The 16,600-nt window shown below is 50.6% G+C and overlaps 2 protein-coding genes across 2 annotated transcripts; one reads left to right on the forward strand and one right to left on the reverse strand.

The window, feature by feature from the left end:
- Window positions 1-469: 469 nt before the first annotated feature.
- On the reverse strand, window positions 470-5,615 carry COX4I1 (cytochrome c oxidase subunit 4I1; the record flags this gene model as incomplete). The annotated part of the gene is given in 5 exon segments (NM_001279248.1): window positions 470-735; window positions 1,593-1,724; window positions 2,938-3,105; window positions 4,806-4,885; window positions 5,586-5,615. Coding segments are annotated over 4 exon segments (516 nt in total). The 3' UTR covers window positions 470-598.
- A 1,079-nt stretch (window positions 5,616-6,694) lies between these two features.
- EMC8 (ER membrane protein complex subunit 8) lies at window positions 6,695-16,207 on the forward strand. Its single transcript, XM_012569332.5, has 5 exons — window positions 6,695-7,030; window positions 12,684-12,760; window positions 14,194-14,263; window positions 14,732-14,826; window positions 15,548-16,207. Exons 1-5 carry the CDS (start codon window positions 6,842-6,844, stop codon window positions 15,705-15,707), a joined length of 591 nt encoding a protein of 196 aa, XP_012424786.2. The 5' UTR covers window positions 6,695-6,841; the 3' UTR covers window positions 15,708-16,207.
- Window positions 16,208-16,600: the final 393 nt, after the last annotated feature.

The raw sequence follows: 16,600 nt of genomic DNA on the forward strand, positions 1-16,600 counted from the left end.
CTTAATTCCCACCAGATTACCTCACCTTAAAATCCTTCCCAAAATTTTGAGTGGAAGGGAAAGAGGTGTCAGAATCAGCCCACCACAGCTCCTAAACCACATCATCAATTCCCTGATGGTTTCCTGTCCCATCAGGAAAAGAGCAAGCTTGGTTTAGGCTTCAGAAGGGCAGGGATCAGAGGGCCCAAAGATCTTAGGAATAAAAACCATGGATGTCCGTGTGTTGGCACACAAGGAGCTGCATCACAACTCAGAAAAATTCCTGCATGGATCAGCTCTGCTCACAGAGACACCGGGAAAATCAGGGAGTAAGAGCTGTTAAAAACCTGCAGAGTCCAGCTCAGCTGAAGGGAGAATTTTGGCAGCAGCTTTCTTAGCCCTGAAAACATTAAGCCAGGCAGCAAATCCTGTTCATAAACCCAATGTCCCACCCCAAGAAACCCACTCAGAGACCAGCAACAGGCAGCTCTCAAGTTAACCAGACATTTATTAGCATTTCTGGAGGTGGAGAGGGTGTTCCAGTACAACAAGCAACGAGGTCACACACGGGTGATGGAATCATCTCGTATTCAAGCAGAGCAGGTTCCACTGAGTTGCTTTATTTCTTCCATTCGTTCTTGTCAAAATCCCACTGGGCTGTGATGCCCTGCACGGGGTTCACCCTCATGTCCAACATCCTCTTGGTCTGAGCTGACACCCACTCGTCGGTGAAGGTGTGCGGGACGGGGCCGTACACTGCAGGATGGGAATTAGGGAATTATGGAATTTCATCCTCGTGCCGCCTCAGCAAGTTGGGAATTTTGGGCTAAGTTTTGCTAATAAAAGGGTTTTTTCCCCCTGAAGTCATCCCACTGGAGCAAGGTGCCCTGAGAAGCTGTGGCTGCCCCAGCTCTGGAAGTGTCCAAGGCCAGGCTGGACGGGGTTTGGAGAAACCTGGGACAGTGGGAAGTGTCCTGGCCATGGATGGTGAAATGGATCTTCATGTGTGCGTCCCCATGTCCCTGTGTGTGTTCAGGATCTTTTCCATCTTCAGGATCCCTTCCAACCCCAACCAGCCTGTGAGTCTGTGATGTGTTCCAATCTCCACTCCCTGCCTGCAGTCTCTGCTGCATCCAGCTCAAACCACACTCCCACATGGATTCTCCAGTGGTTTCCTCCATCACCAACATAACAGCTTCCTGCTTGCCTATTTTTGGGAGCCTCAAGGCAAGGAGCAGCTCCTTTAACTGCTGCTCTGCCTCCTGGCAGCTGGAGGTTCCCTGGAGGTTGAATCCTTAGCTGGGAATGCGGCCAAACGTGGCAGAAACCCAAATGTTCACTACCCAGTGCAGCACAAGAGGGGAAACTCTGGAATCAGGAATCTCACCACTCACTCCCTCCCATTTCCCGTCCTCCCAAAGCTCCACTCCCTTTCTGTGAGTCAGCTTCCTGAATATTTCTGCTACATCCCCACCAGCTACAGCTCCAGGATGAAGTTTTCAGGCAGCTCCTGCTGGAAATCCCTGTTCTGGCTGTTCCATAAAGCATCCTGACCCCACAGAATTCCCATCAGGCACCTCCTGACCCTACTCTCCCATGGAAGAGTTACTTACTGAAGTTCTTCTGCCAGATGAGGATGACTCCAGTGAGACCAAGGAAGAACAGAACTCCCCCCAGGATGGTTTTCCACTCGTTTGTCCCTTTGTTCATCTCCGCATAGGTCTCATTGAATTTTATCCGATACACTGGGGGGGGAAAAAAAGTATCAAATCCTCTCTTTTAACTTTTCCTGGGATTTGCAGGTGACCAGGAACTCTGCAGAGGGAGGTGAACCAAGCCTGAGGCTGCCCAAAAGGGGATGGATGCTAAATTAGGTTTGGCACACACAAAAGCCAATCAGTTGTTTCACCCCCTCATGACTTTTAGTCTCCATTTTACAGATTATCCTAAAGTTGGCCACAAGTTACAGTGTAGACCTAAAAGAAGGAAAACTGGGAGTTCTCCTTCCTCCCCTCCAATTCCCAGTGTGGTTATTGACCCCAAAGCTTCCAAGCACAAATAATCCCCACAGGAATGTTTTGAGCTCAAAAGGCTTCTCAGCTGCCACTGAAATCCACAGGAATTTAAAATCCAAAGCAACAGAAAATTTGGAGCAATTCCTCAAAAAGTTTTAAACCTTTCCCAGACCAGGCTCTCCCTTCCTACCACGAGAGCAGTTAGAAAAGATGAGGCAGATTTGTTTGCAAGTCAAAACACCCACGGGGAGACTTCATTAGCTGGAATTTGGTTCATGCCAAGGTCAGTGGTTATTAACATTCAAATCCAGGTTTGTGTTTGGGGCTCACTTCACCCAGCTGGACTAACAATGGACTGTTAATCTGAAGAGATTTTTTTTTCCTGGCTGGTTGAAAGCAGATGGGAATCAAGAAATAAATATTATTATTATTACTGTTATTGTTGTTATGTTTCTGGAAGAGGAAGGAATGGCTGAGTGTGACCTCAGATATGGAACAGAAGCCACAGCAGTGGCATTGCATGTTCTGTAAGAAGATCTTGGGAATAAAAACCATGGAGCACACAAGGAGCTCCACCATAATTAATAAAATTCCTTCATGGATCAGCTCTGCTCACAGACACTGGGAAAAACAAGGATGAAGGGCATTCCAAGCACGGCCTGGAACAAAAAGCTGTCTAAAGACTTCTGACAAGGGCTTGGAGTGCCAGGACAAGGGGAATGGCTTTGAGCTGAGTGGGTTTAGGTGGGATATTGGGAAGGAATTCCTGCTGGGAGGGTGGGCAGGCCTGACACAGGTGCCCAGAGCAGCTGTGGCTGCCCCTGGATCCCTGGAATGTCCAAGGCCAGGCTTGGAGCAGCCCGGGATGGTGGAGCTCCATCTCCACGCTCCCTCCCCAGCCAAGCAGGGAAGGTGGAAACCATGCAGAGCCCCCCAGACCTACGTTCCACTTTCTCCTCCACGGACAGGGCGCTCCAGGCCGCCTTCTCCTTCTCCTTGAGCGCGCGCTGCTGCGCCGACAGCTCCCGGACAAACGCCACCTCGGGCAGCGGCACGTCCCGCCGGTCCGCGTACACCGGCAGCGTGTACTCCTCCGCCTTCACCACGCCCGCTGCGGGACACGGGGGACACACGGGGACAGGGGGACACGGGGGACACGGGGTACACAGGGACAGGGGGACACACACGTGGGGAGGGACACCAGGACACACACGGGGACACACACACGGGGATGGACATGGGGACACGCACAGGGATAGGGGGACACGGGGGACATGGGGTACACAGGGACAGGGGGACACACACATGGGGATGGACACCGGGACACACACGGGGACACACACAGGGACACGGGGGACATGGGGACAGGGGGACACACATATGGGGACAGGGGCACAGGGAGACAGAGACATGGGGACACGGACACAGAGACACACACACAGGGACATGGGGACACAGGGACACACACAGGGACACAGGGACACAAACAGGGACATGGGGACACACACGGGGACATACACAGGGACATGGGGACACACATAGGGACACACACAGGGACATGGGGACACACACATGGGGACATGGGGACACACGCACAGGGACACAGGGACACAGGGACACACACATGGATATGCACAGGGACATGGGGACACACACAGGGACACGGGGACACACACAGGGACACGGAGACACGCACAGGGATATGGGGACATGCATACACAGGGACGGGGGACACGCACGGTGACACAGGGACATGCACAGGGACACACACAGACATGGGGACACACACAGACATGGGGACACACACAGACATGGCCACACGGGGACACACACAGACAGGGACATGGAGACACACACACACAGGGACACACACAGGGACAGGGGGACACACACAGGGACACACACACAGGGATACACACAGGGACACGCAGAGGGAAATACACAGGGACATTGGGACACAAAGGGACACACACCCAGACACACAGACAGGGACACAGGGACACACAGGGACACACACAGGGACAGAGGGACAGAGGGAGACATGCACAGGGACAGACACATACGGGGACAGAGGGACACACACACACAGGGACAGAGGGACACAGGGACAGAGGGGGACACACACACACAGGGACAGAGGGACACAGGGACAGAGGGGGACACACACACACAGGGACAGAGGGACACAGGGACAGAGGGACACACACAGACAGGGACAGAGGGACACCGGTCACAACCAGCTCTGACCGCTCACAATCAAACCCCAGCAGTGCAGGAGGAGGGAGAGTTTGGCAGAAATTCCCACAGCACAAACAGGAATTACAGAACGCTTTGGGAAGGACCTGAAAGATCTCCCCACTGCACCCCTGCCACGGGCAGGGACACCTGGACTTGGGCACTGCCAGGGCTCCAGGGGCAGCTGGGGGGGCACAGGGACCCTCAGCCAGGAGGGGACAGCCAGGGGGTCCCAGGAACAGGGACAGGAGAGGGAACGGCCTCAGGGCAGGCTCAGGGTGGGCAGCAGCAGGAATTTCCCCATGGAAAGGGGGCTCAGGGATTGGAAGTGCCCAAGGAGGGTTGGAGTGCCCATCCCTGGAGGTGTCCCAGGAATCCCTGAGGTGGCACTCAGAGCTCGGGGATGGGGCACAGCTGGACTTGGTGACCTCGCAGCTCTTCTCCCACCTGCATGATGCCACACCCGTGATTCCTGCCACCTCCCCAGCTGGTGGGATGGTTTTGATTCCCTCCATCCCAAGCCTGCCCACCCGTGGCAGCTCTGTGTGCTCCTCCCCTTCCCCAGCCCCGACCCACCGTGTCCGTGTGCCCCCAGGCACAGGGAGGTGGAGATGGATCTCCTGCCGACCAGGCTGAACACTCTGGAAGCCAACATCCTGCAGGGGCAGGCAGCAACAGTCAGCGACAAGGTGACATTAAGAACGTTTTCCGCGAGTTTATATTAAAAGAAAAAATACAGCCTAGAGATTTCCTGCTCCTTCTGCAGAGGGCAGCACAGCCCTCCATGATTTAGTGGGAGATTTGGGATGAGCCTTTCTCTCGCTGTTTTTAACCCCAGCCTCCAGCACAGGAAGCAAAGGACATTCCCTTATTTAAACCACACTTCTAGGACGCTGTTATTCCAAAATAAACCATTCCTGGGCAGATTCCAGGAGCCCCAAGCGCATCCCGGAGCCACTGCAGCCACCCCAGGGCAGGGCGCGATCCCAGCCAAGGCATTCCCACCACACTGATTCCAGGGATTGCGACCCTCCGCTGACCCCAGCCCAGCCCAAAGCCGCCCAAACTCCCGCTGGCTGCCCCTGCCCTTGTCACCCCGACATGTCGCGACAGAACCGCGCAGGGGTAGGGTGGAACCCGCGGGAGGGGTCGCAGCGCTGCCCCCTCACATTCCCCCCTCACAACCCGCGCTGCCCCGCCCGCCCGGCGGTGGATGGGGATGGCGGAGGGGCTCGGTTCTCGCTCCCGGCCCGTGCCCGCGCCCCGCCCGCCCGGCGGTGGATGGGGATGGCGGAGGGGCTCGGTTCTCGCTCCCGGCCCGCTCCCGGCCCCGCTCGCCCGGCGCGGCCTCACGACCTGGCGACCGTCCTCTACGGTGGCGGCACCGGAAGGAGCCGGGCCGGAAGGGCGGGGCAGCGAGAGCGCCGGGCCGGAGCGCCCCCCCGCGCGCAGGGGCTGATGGGATGCGGAAGGACCGCCGCTGGAGGTCTGTCCCATATTCCCAAAATTCCGGGAATTGTTAAAGGTGGAAAAGAGCTCCGGGATCAGCGAGAGTGACCCTGTGACCCCACCGTGCCCCCAGCACAGAGCACCGCCTCAGGGATTCCTGGGACACCTCCCGGGATGGGCACTCCAACCCGCCCTGGGCACTTCCAATCCCTGAGCCCCCCAAACCCACCCAAAACCCACCCCAAACCCACACAAACCGCCCAAACCCACCTCACACCCACCCCACACTCCCCAAACCCAACCCACACCCACCCCAGACCCCCACACCCACCTCACACCCACTCCAAACCCCCCAAACCCATCCCAGACCCATGCCAATAAGCACCCCAAATCCACCCCACCGACTTTGGGATCCTCCCGCATTGTGGGACCCCAAACCCACCCTAAACCCCCCCAAACACCCCCAAACCCACTGAAACCCACCAAACCCACCCCACACCCACCCCAATAACCACCCCAAATCCACCCCACCGATTTTGGGATCCTCCCTCATTGTGGGACCCCAAACTCACCCCAAACCACCCCAAATCCCCGCAAACCCCCCCCCAAACCCGCCCCACACCCATCCCACACTCCCCAAAGCCCCCCAACCCCCCCCCCAAAACCACTCCACACCCACCCCAATCACTACCCCAAATCCACCCCACTGACTTTGGGACCCTCCCGCATTGTGGGACCCCAAACCCACCCCAAACCTCCCCAAAACCTCCCCAAACTTCCCCAAACCCCTCCAAAACCTCCCCAAACTTCCCCAAACCCACCCCACACCCACCCCAAACACCCCCAAACCCCCCCAAACCCACTCCTGACCCACCCCAATAACCACCCCAAATCCACCCCACCCATCCCACTGACTTTTGGACCCTCCCTCATTGTAGAACCCCAAACCCCCCCAAAAACCATCCCAAATTCACCCCCCCACACACCCCACCCCGCTGTCCCAAAGCCGGCCGCGCTTGGCGGCACTTCGCGACACCGGCGGCGCTTGGCGGCAGGGCCGCGCCGGGACCGAACCGTGCCGGGACAGCGGGGCCGAACCGGGACAGCGGGAGCACACCGGGACACCGGGAGCACACCGGGAGCACACCGGGACACCGGCCACCATGAAGCTGACCACTCAGGCTTACTGCAAGATGCTGCTGCACGGCGCCAAGTACCCGCACTGCGCCGTTAACGGGCTGCTGGTGGCGGAGCGGCCGCCGGCGCCGCAGCCCGCGCTGCTGGTGGATTGCATCCCGCTGTTCCACGGCACGCTGGCGCTCGCCCCCATGCTGGAGGTGGCGCTGACCCTGGTACGGAGCTGCCCGGGGATCAGGGATGTTGGCTGGGGGTTTTTTTGGGGGGTGCAGGGAGGTGCTGTTGCCGGGATGAGATGCTGGCAGGGGGGTTTTGGGGGTGCAGGGAGGTGCTGCCCCGGGGATCAGGGATGAGGGATGCTGGTTGGGGTTTTTGGGGGGTGCAGGGAGGTGTTAGCGAGGGGATCAGGGATGCTGGCAGTGTTTTTTTGGGGTGCAGGGAGATGTTGTTGTGGGGATGAGGGATGCCATGGCAAAGGGTTTTTGGGGGTGCAGGGAGGTTTTGCCCCGGGGATCAGGGATCAGGGATGCTGCCAGGGGGATTTTTTAGGGGGTGCAGGGAGGTTTTGTCCCTGGGGATGTGATGCTGGCAGGGTTTTTTTTGGGGGTGCAGGAAGGTGTTGGGCAGTGCTGGGGATGGAAATGCTCCAAAAATTGGGAGAGCTGGGGGTGCTCACCTGGAGAGGAGAAGCTCCAGGGAGAGCTCAGAGCCCTGCCAGGGCCTGAAGGGGCTCCAGGAGAGCTGGAGAGGGACTGGGGACAAGGATGGAGGGACAGGACACAGGGAATGGCTCCCACTGCCAGAGGGTGCATTTAGATGGGATTTTGGGAAGGAATTCCTCCCTGGGAGGGTGCTGAGACCCTGGCACACGTGCCCAGAGGTGCTGTGGCTGCCCCTGGATCCCTGGCAGTGCCCAAGCCAGGCTGGGAGCACCCTGGGACGTTGGAAGGTGTCCCTCCATGCAATGGGATAATTTTAAGATCCTTTCCCACCCAAACCATTCAGGGATTCTTTTTTCCAAGTGCTTCAGGTCGAGTGGATGAGGTAAAAAGTTGGGAGTTAAAACATCCAAGCAGGGAAATGCCCAATCTCTAAATTTTGGTGGACAGGGAGGAAAAAAGTTAATCCTGGAAGTCATTCATTGCTAACAAACCAAAAAGAGTAAGACACATTCCCAGTGCTGCCTTCCCAGCTCTCAGCAAGAGATGAGTTCCCCAAGATTTCCTCCCCCTGTTGTTTGAAAAGGAATTACCTTGAATTCCTGCCCTGGATCCAGCAGATTTTCAGCCAGGGAAGCAGCATTTGCTCTGGGCACATCAGCAGGAAAGGGGAACACAGCCTTCCCTGGGGAAAACCAGACACTGGCAGTGCCCAGGGCCAGGCTGGACAGGGCTTGGAGCAGCCTGGGATGGTGGAAGATGGAATGGGATGAGCCAAAATCCCCTCCAAGCCAAACATCCCATCATTGTGAGCAAAAGAAAATCCATCCCTTCCTGATACCCTTAAAACCAGCAAATTTCTGCTTCCTCCAGACTTGTCTTTAATGTTTCCCTCAGTGTTTTTCATCCCAGTAAAGATTTTATTTGGAAGCAAATCCCATTTATTCCTAAATAAATTCCAGGTTTTTCCCAGCTGTGGCAATGTTGACATCTTTGTGGAGCCTGGAAATGATGAAATGCAGCCAGAGGCACAGGGCAGGAGCTGAGCCTGAGCCCTGACCAGTTCGTTTTACCATAAACCACCCAAAATTTATCATTTTAAATCTATTTGCAGCAGTGTAGGAGTAGCAGAGCGCTGTGTGCTTTCATTAAATCACGATTAAATGTCTTTCCACTGAATTTTGGTGAACTTTAGGCCTTCAGTGCAGCTTTTTAGTGTAGATCTTGGAGCAGGATCAGATTATTAGGAAATAAATCCTGTTTCTTGCAACATCTGAAGGAAGAAAATTATCCCAGAGCTGAAGGAATGGCACGATTTTATTTATTTACTCCCAGTTTTTGGTACAAAAAGGCAAAGATTGGAAACTCTTGGTGCTTCCCACAATAATTAGGGCTCTGAATGGTTACAGCCACTGCTGTGATCCTTTAAAAAACAGAATTTTACAAGAGCCCAGGGCCTTTTGCTGCTGTTCTGGGTTTAAACAAAGGCAGAGGTGTCAGTAAATCCTGTCAGAGCAGCTGTGAAAATTGGATTTCCTCACGGAAAAGCTTGGGAGGAGGTGGCTCCACATCTTCTGTAGAAGCTGGTGTGTGGATCCAGAATAAATCAGGGAGATCAGGGTGCTTAAACTCCCATTTTTGTAGCAAAGCAGCCTCATTCCTAAAGGATTTCAGAGCTGTGGCAGGATTTAATGGGATCTGCTTCTTTCCAAGTTCAGTTTTTGCTGATTCTTGGTCGAGGGTGGCCCTGTGGGAGGGATTTTGGAACCAACCCCACAAGTTCCAGCTCCTCTTTCCTGCCCTGAGTCCTCCCAGAATGGGATGGGAGCAAAAAAAATCTCCAGATTTCATCTGGAAATAGAGGAGGGACTTCCAAACTTCAAGGCTTTGCCTCCTAAAACTTTCAGGGGATGAGAAAACCCCACACCAACACCTCCAGAGGGTGGTTGGGCACTGAATTCCCCAGGGAATGTTCACATTCCCAAGGTTCCAGAACTCCAGGAGAATTTGGACAGCGCTGCCAGGCACGGGGAGGGATTTTGGGGTGTCTGTGCAGGACCAGAAGTTGGATTGATGATCCCTGAGGGTCCCTCCCAGCTCAGGATATTCCAGAATTCTCTGATTTCCTGGGTTTTGGAGCTCCAGAGGGCAGAGCAGCAGCTGCCGTGTTTAATTTGCACTCTGAAATCCTTTCCCAAGCCAGAGTCGTGATGAAAAAGTGAATTAAGTTGCACTGGAGCCTCTGGATTTCTCTGCTAATTGATGTGATTTTACAACCACAGCTCCAAAAAGGAGAAACCGAGGAGCACTTCCCTCTCCTGGAACAGCACTCAGCTCCTCTTCCTCCTCCTCCTCCTCCTCTTCCTCCTTTTCCTCCTTTTCCTCCTTTTCCTCCTTTTCTTCCTCCTCCTTTTCCTCCTTTTCCTCCTTTTCCTCCTTTTCCTCCTTTTCCTCCTTCTCCTCCTTCTCCTCCTTCTCCTCCTTCTCCTCCTTCTCCTCCTTTTCCTCCTTCTCCTTCTCCTTCTCCTTCTCCTTCTCCTTCTCCTTCTCCTTCTCCTTCTCCTTCTCCATCTCCTTCTCCTTCTCCACCTCCTCCTTTTCCTTTTCCTTTTCCTTTTCCTTTTCCTTTTCCTTTTCCTTTTCCTTTTCCTTTTCCTTTTCCTTTTCCTTTTCCTTTTCCTTTTCCTTTTCCTTTTCCTTTTCCTTTTCCTTTTCCTTTTCCTTTTCCCTCCTTTTCCCCCTCCTCCTTTTTCTCCTTTTCCTCCTCCTCCTTTTCCTCCTTTTCCTCCTTTTCCTCCTTTTCCTCCTTTTCCTCCTTTTCCTCCTTTTCCTCCTTCTCCTCCTCCTCCTTTTCCTCCCTTTCTTCCTCCTTTTCCTCCTTCTCCTCCTCCTCCTTCTCCTTTTCCTTCTCCTCCTTCTTTTCCTCCTTTTCCTCCTTCTCCTCCTCATCCTTTTCCTCCCTTTCTTCCTCCTTTTCCTCCTTCTCCTCCTCCTCCTTTTCCTCCTCCTCCTCCTCCTCCTCCTCCCAGGGTTTTCCAGCCCTGGTGGCTTCAGCAAACCAAAGCCACTTTGGATTTTTCCTTGGCAAGACTAGAAGTGACTACAAATATTTCTAATATTAAAAATATTTCCAACATTAAATATATTTCTAACCTTGCAAATATTTTAACATTAAAAATATTTCTAACATTGAAAATATTTCCAACATTAAAAATATTTCTAATATTGAAAATAATTCAAATATTAAAAATATTTCTAACAGGAGCTAATTGCTGTAAGATACCTGTTGGGGATCAGTGCTGGGCTTGGAAATTACAGCTGGAAACAGCTTTCATTCCAAAATTAGATTTTTTTTTCCCCATTTTGTTTTATGCAGAAGCAATTTTTAATTACCAGTTAGGAAAGTGAGAACTTAAAATCATTCTCTTCTTTCTTTTCAAGACAGTTTTTGGTATGGAACAAAAATGGATTTAGGACTGTGGTTTTTAATTTTCAAATGGATGGAGTTGGGTTTTTTTAATAGTAATAATTATTATTATTAATAATATTTTTTACTGCCTGGGCTGCTGGCTCTAATGCCAAGCTTTCAAACCACTCACAATTAAAACCAGAGTCCTAAGCCCTCAAAATGGGTTTGGAATTGAGACAGCAGCTCTTGCAGGGCTGCACAGCTTTTTTTTTTTTGTCACTTAAATCCGTGTGATCCCTTGGATTATTCACATGGCTGCTTTGTTTGGTTGGTTCTGCAGTCTAATACAATAATTATTGCTGAAAATGAGATTGATTTGACTCCCAGGATGCCACAGGTCAGCACCAGATGTATTTTTGGAGGCCTTTTTAATAGAGCTGGGTAGGGTTTTTTGAGGCCGTGCTCTCTAGGGACTGCAAAGGAAAATTCGAGTTGCTTCCTCCCCTTCTGTCTTTGTATTTTGCTGACTTGATACCCTCAATTCTAATAAAAAACATCATATATATATATATATATATATATATAGATACCATGTATATATATATATAGATATAGATATTTTCAAAGCCAGACTCAGCAGGAGGAATTCAGCTCCAGTTTAAAGCAGCAAGAACAGCAGTGTTTAAATTCATTTAATTAAAATGCAACAACCAACAAAACTACCTAAGTTTTGTACTTGTGTAAATCAAAAATTGTCTAAATTAAAATTCGAGCTGCTTCCTCCCCTTCTGTATTTGTATTTTGCTGACTTGATACCCTCAATTCTAATAAAAAACATCATATATATATAGATAGATAGATAGATAGATAGATACCATATATATAGATACCATATATATAGATACCATAGTGTGTGTATATATATATGTATATATATACATACATTACATACACCATTTTATATATATATATATCTATATATATATATAGATATATATATAGATATTTTCAAAGCCAGACTCAGCAGGAGGAAATCAGCTCCAGTTTAAAGCAGCAAGAACATCAGTGTTTAAATTCATTTAATTAAAATGCAACAACCAACAAAACGACCTAAGTTTTGTACTTGTGTAAATCAAAAATTGTCTAAATTATATGCCAAAAGTGCATCTGGTTAAGCATTTACATGGAGATGTTAAATAAGGAAGATCTCTCAAAGGAAAATCATTTTATCTCAGTTGAAAAGCTGCTAAATGGAACAAACTTCTGCCTCACATTCACCTTCCACCTCAAGCTTTTATTTTCTATTGAAGGCCCCAAATTGTTGCGTTTTCCCCTAGAAATGGGACATTAGAAATAAAACCTTTCTGCAAGGACAGGGCAGCCACAAATCCACAAGGGCAGCGTTCCCTGGAGTGCCTTGGCAGAAAATTGTCCCAGCCATTGGTGGGTGAGACCCAAACCCTCTCAGGCTGAGTTTAATTGCCCTGTCACTGGGATTTAGGCCAGGCTTTGACGGAGACAGCTCCTTGCTCTTTTGCTCCGTTTGGTTAATGCTTCCCATCATCTCCAAATGCTCTGTTGGGTTTCCATCCCAGCTCAATCCACCCAACTGTGAGCACTCCCACAGCCAGACAGAAATGTGGATTTATTTTAAGAGCCCCGTGGCAGAGATGGAGCAACACTGCTTTATTTACAGGACAGCCATGAGATTTCCTTCATCCTGGCTTGTTTAATTTATTTTTTCTCCTTGATCCTGGAGGGTTTTTCCCCTAGGATTTATTGTTCCCATTGCTTTTCCAGATTGATTCCTGGTGCAAGGAGAACAGCTACGTGATAGCTGGATATTACCAGGCGAACGAACGCGTGAAAGATGCCAGGTGTGTTGGGCCAATATTTCCTTCTGTTTGCTCTTTTAGCTCGTACCTTGGACTCTGCCAGCAGCAATCATGCCCAGAAATCAGGCGTGTGTGATTCCCTGTGACAACTCTCAGCTGCTCCCACATTGTCCCCGTGGGGCTGCGGGATGTGGCCTTTGGTCAGGTGCAGCAAGTCCAGGCTCTGCAGCATCCCTGCTCTCCTCCCGTGGCTGCTATAAAAAGCCACTCTTTGAACCGCTGCCAGCTTCTTGAATTGCAGTTGTCAGGGAAAAAGCCAAAATCTGCAGAGTGTTTGCTCGTGCAGGATGGATCTTGGAAAGTCTGACGGCTCCCAGGATCTTCTGGAAAGTCAGGAGTGACCTGATTCTTTCTACATTTCTTCATCATCGCTGAGTTTTTTCCAAGCAGTTTTTTACTGGTGGTAAAGAAGTGGAAGATTTTGTCAGGTAGTGATATCTCTTATTTATCACTTCTTTTCCTCAGGATTAGTCTTTTTTTTTTTTTTCCTGCTGGCTGACTCAGACTACTCACTAAACAATAAGGGACTTTCCTGTGGAGCCACAGTTTAATTTTAGTTCTGTGCATTCCACGTTTTCCCCTCTATCTGTTGGACAAATCCAGGATTGGGACTAATTAGAATAAGAACAACTTGTTTCAAGTATTATGCCCCATCCCTGGAAGTGTCCAAGGTTGGATGGGGTTTGGAGCAGCCTGGGATAGTGGAAGGTGTCCCACCCATGACAAGGGATGGAATTAGAGGATCTTTAAGGTCTCTCCCAACCCAAACCATTTCATGATGCTCTGATTACAGTTATTTGTTAATATATATTCAAACTCAATTATGTTTATTAAGGAACACTTGTGATCTCTATGGTGTCTAACAGGGATGAAAGCAGTATTTGTCCTTTCCTTATAAATCTGCTGAACACATTTTTAAGGAGAGATTACAGTTTTTCTCTTTGAGGTTTGAAAGAATATCACAGGCTTAATGGTTTTTAAAAGTCCAGTTTGATTTCTGAAGGTAACTGGCACCACACAGAGATTGTCAGTGGCACCACATAGAGATTGTCACCTTTGAAACGTGGGAAAGGTTATCAAGGGTTTCCTGATTTTTGACAAGTTTTCAGTGCAGACTGGGGAGAAAACTCATTTCTTTTTTAAACATCTGCCAGGGCAGGGTCTTTGGTCTGGGGGAAGAAGATATGAGGGCACCAAATGTTGATTCTGTGTCATTCCAAAGCCATTCCTAAACCCAGCCAAGCTCCAGTTCGGGTGCTGCAGAGCCTTATATCAGCTGTGCCATCAGCTCCTTTATTTTGTTCCTGTTTGCAAGCACCCAGAGTCACTCTCACATCTCTCTGAGCTCATTTCCTGCTGCTTTCAGCTGAAACTCGTGGCTCCCATCACTCAGTTCCTTTTCCTTTCTGCTCCAGCCCAAACCAGGTTGCAGAGAAAGTGGCCTCCCGGATTGCCGAGGGTTTCACGGACACTGCGCTCATCATGGTAAAGAACTTCCTTCCCCTCACCCCTCTGCGTGTTCTGAGCCTGCTGCTGGACCAGGGAAATGCTCTTCTCTGCCTCCTTTCATGAGGAATTCTGTTTCTCTTCCCCTCCAAAATGCTCTGGGGAGGAGATGCAACGAGCAGCGAAGTACAGAGTACATCCACAGAGAGACTGTGTTGAGCTCTCTGCCACCCCAGAGGAACTGGAGGCCTTCTCTACATGTTCAGGCAGCAATTTCTGGCTGCAGCCCACCTCGTGCAACTTAAATTCATGTATTTAATGTCACAATCAGGGCTTTGCCTCCTCACTGCTGTGCCAAAGGACATTGGCAGCTTGTATTTGGCAGTTGGAGAGTAAAACAGTGGGTGGGTGTAAGATGCCCTGTTTTTACAAACCAATTTTGGGTTTATTTCATCTCTTGGGATGCTGAGGAGAAGACTGAGGTGGCGTTTCCGTGTCCCACCCCAGGTTGACAACACCAAATTCACCATGGAGTGTGTGGAGCCTGCCATCCACGTGTACGAGCTGCACGAGAACAAGTGGAGGTGCAAGGACCCACACGTGTGAGTGACACGGGAGCTCCAGGGGATTGGGGACAAACAGGCTGTCCTTGTGAGGATTTCCCCAGAGTTTGGGGACAAACACGGGTTTGGGGACAAGCAGGCTGTCCTTGTGAGGATTTCCCCAAGGGTTTGGGGACAAACAGGCTGTCCTTGTAGGATTTCCCCAGAGTTTGGGGACAAACAGGCTGTCCTTGTAGGATTTCCCCACAGGTTTGGGGACAACCACAGGTTTGGGGACAAACAGGCTGTCCTTGTGAGGATTTCCCCAAAGGTTTGGGGACAAACGGGCTGTCCTTGTAGGATTTCCCCAAAGGTTTGGGGACAAACAGGCTGTCCCTGGGAGGATTTCCCCATAGGTTTGGGGACAACCACAGGTTTGGGGACAAACAGGCTGTCCTTGTGAGGATTTCCCCAGAGTTTGGGGACAAACAGGCTGTCCTTGTGAGGATTTCCCCAGAGTTTGGGGGCAACCACGGGTTTGGGGACAAACAGGCTGTCCTTGTAGGATTTCCCCAGAGTTTGGGGACAAACAGACTGTCCTTGGGAGGATTTCCCCACAGGTTTGGGGACAACCACAGGTTTGGGGACAAACAGGCTGTCCTTGTAGGATTTCCCCAGTTTGGGGACAAACAGGCTGTCCGTGTGAGGACGCAGCAGCATGGCTCCATTCAGAGGTTTTTTGTGGTGATTCCAGTTGATGCCTGGTTCTTTTCCATCCTAGTGATTTCTGTGAGGACTGGACCGAAGCCCAGCGCATCGCTGCCTCCCTCCTGGACAGCAAATCCTACGAGACACTGGTGGATTTTGACAATCACCTGGATGACATCCGCAACGACTGGACAAACCCGGAGATCAACAAAGCTGTGCTGCACCTGTGCTAGGAGGGATCCTCCTGACTGCTCCATGGCCATTCCCACTCTGTACTGAAGAGAGAAAAATGCTATTTTTGAATGTAAATAGAATTAATATTCAGTACCTTGTGTGGAAAGCTGACTGATTAAAGAGGAGTGGCCTGTCCCGTGGCGCGGTGCTGTGTCCCTAAAGCCACGGAATGTTGGTGGTGACATTCCCTGGAAGAGCTGCCAGCTGTCCTCGTGGACACCATCCCACTTGTAGTGAATGTTGCTATTCCTTGGAAACCAGAACTGCTTCTGCTTGGCCCCCACTGTTCCTATTCCAAAGTTTTGACTGCAGCTTTTCTAATCTTCAGAGAGGTTACTTTTTAACAATTTCTGGAAATACCTTTCCAAAAAAAAAATCAATCCTATCCTCAGATGAGAGATTTTAAGGGCAAGTAGATCAAATGGGAGGTGAATGGTTTTTTCTGGCCTGGTTTGGAATTGTAACTCTCTTGGCACAGTAAAATGCAAACTGCTGAGGATGTTCCATGCTCATGTGTCGCCTGTTTTGCAGTGCTTTAGCATGACAGAGAGTTTTAAAGCAGTATTCCCAAATAATCTGGTGGTCCTGCTCTCTGTGGGCTTGGCAAGCACAGTTACTGCTTGAATGTGTTAAACCCAAAGTAAATTATTTATAAAAAGGACTGGAAGCACGCTACTGAGTTTGAATCTACAGCTGGAGTCTACAGTAGTGAAATACTTTATTAATTTCATGCATTTTGAGGGGGGAGTTAATCAGCAGGTCTCACTTTCCACATGATCCAAGTACATGGAATCAGGGGGCCTGGATACAGCCTAGTTCAGCTTGCCTAGTCTTTCCCATTAATATTTATTTCCAAGGAGAATTTTTCTGGACAATGCAGCTTTATACCAGC

Source organism: Taeniopygia guttata, chromosome 11 (assembly GCF_048771995.1).
Source record: "Taeniopygia guttata chromosome 11, bTaeGut7.mat, whole genome shotgun sequence".
Classification (NCBI taxonomy): domain Eukaryota; kingdom Metazoa; phylum Chordata; class Aves; order Passeriformes; family Estrildidae; genus Taeniopygia; species Taeniopygia guttata.

Coding starts and splice junctions, on each gene's coding strand:
- EMC8 (XM_012569332.5), top strand. CDS start 6,842: ATGAAGCTGACCACTCAGGCTTACTGCAAGATGCTGCTGCACGGCGCC. Junction 14,264..14,731: donor CGGACACTGCGCTCATCATG/GTAAAGAACTTC, acceptor GTCCCACCCCAG/GTTGACAACACCAAATTCAC. Junction 14,827..15,547: donor AGGTGCAAGGACCCACACGT/GTGAGTGACACG, acceptor TTTCCATCCTAG/TGATTTCTGTGAGGACTGGA.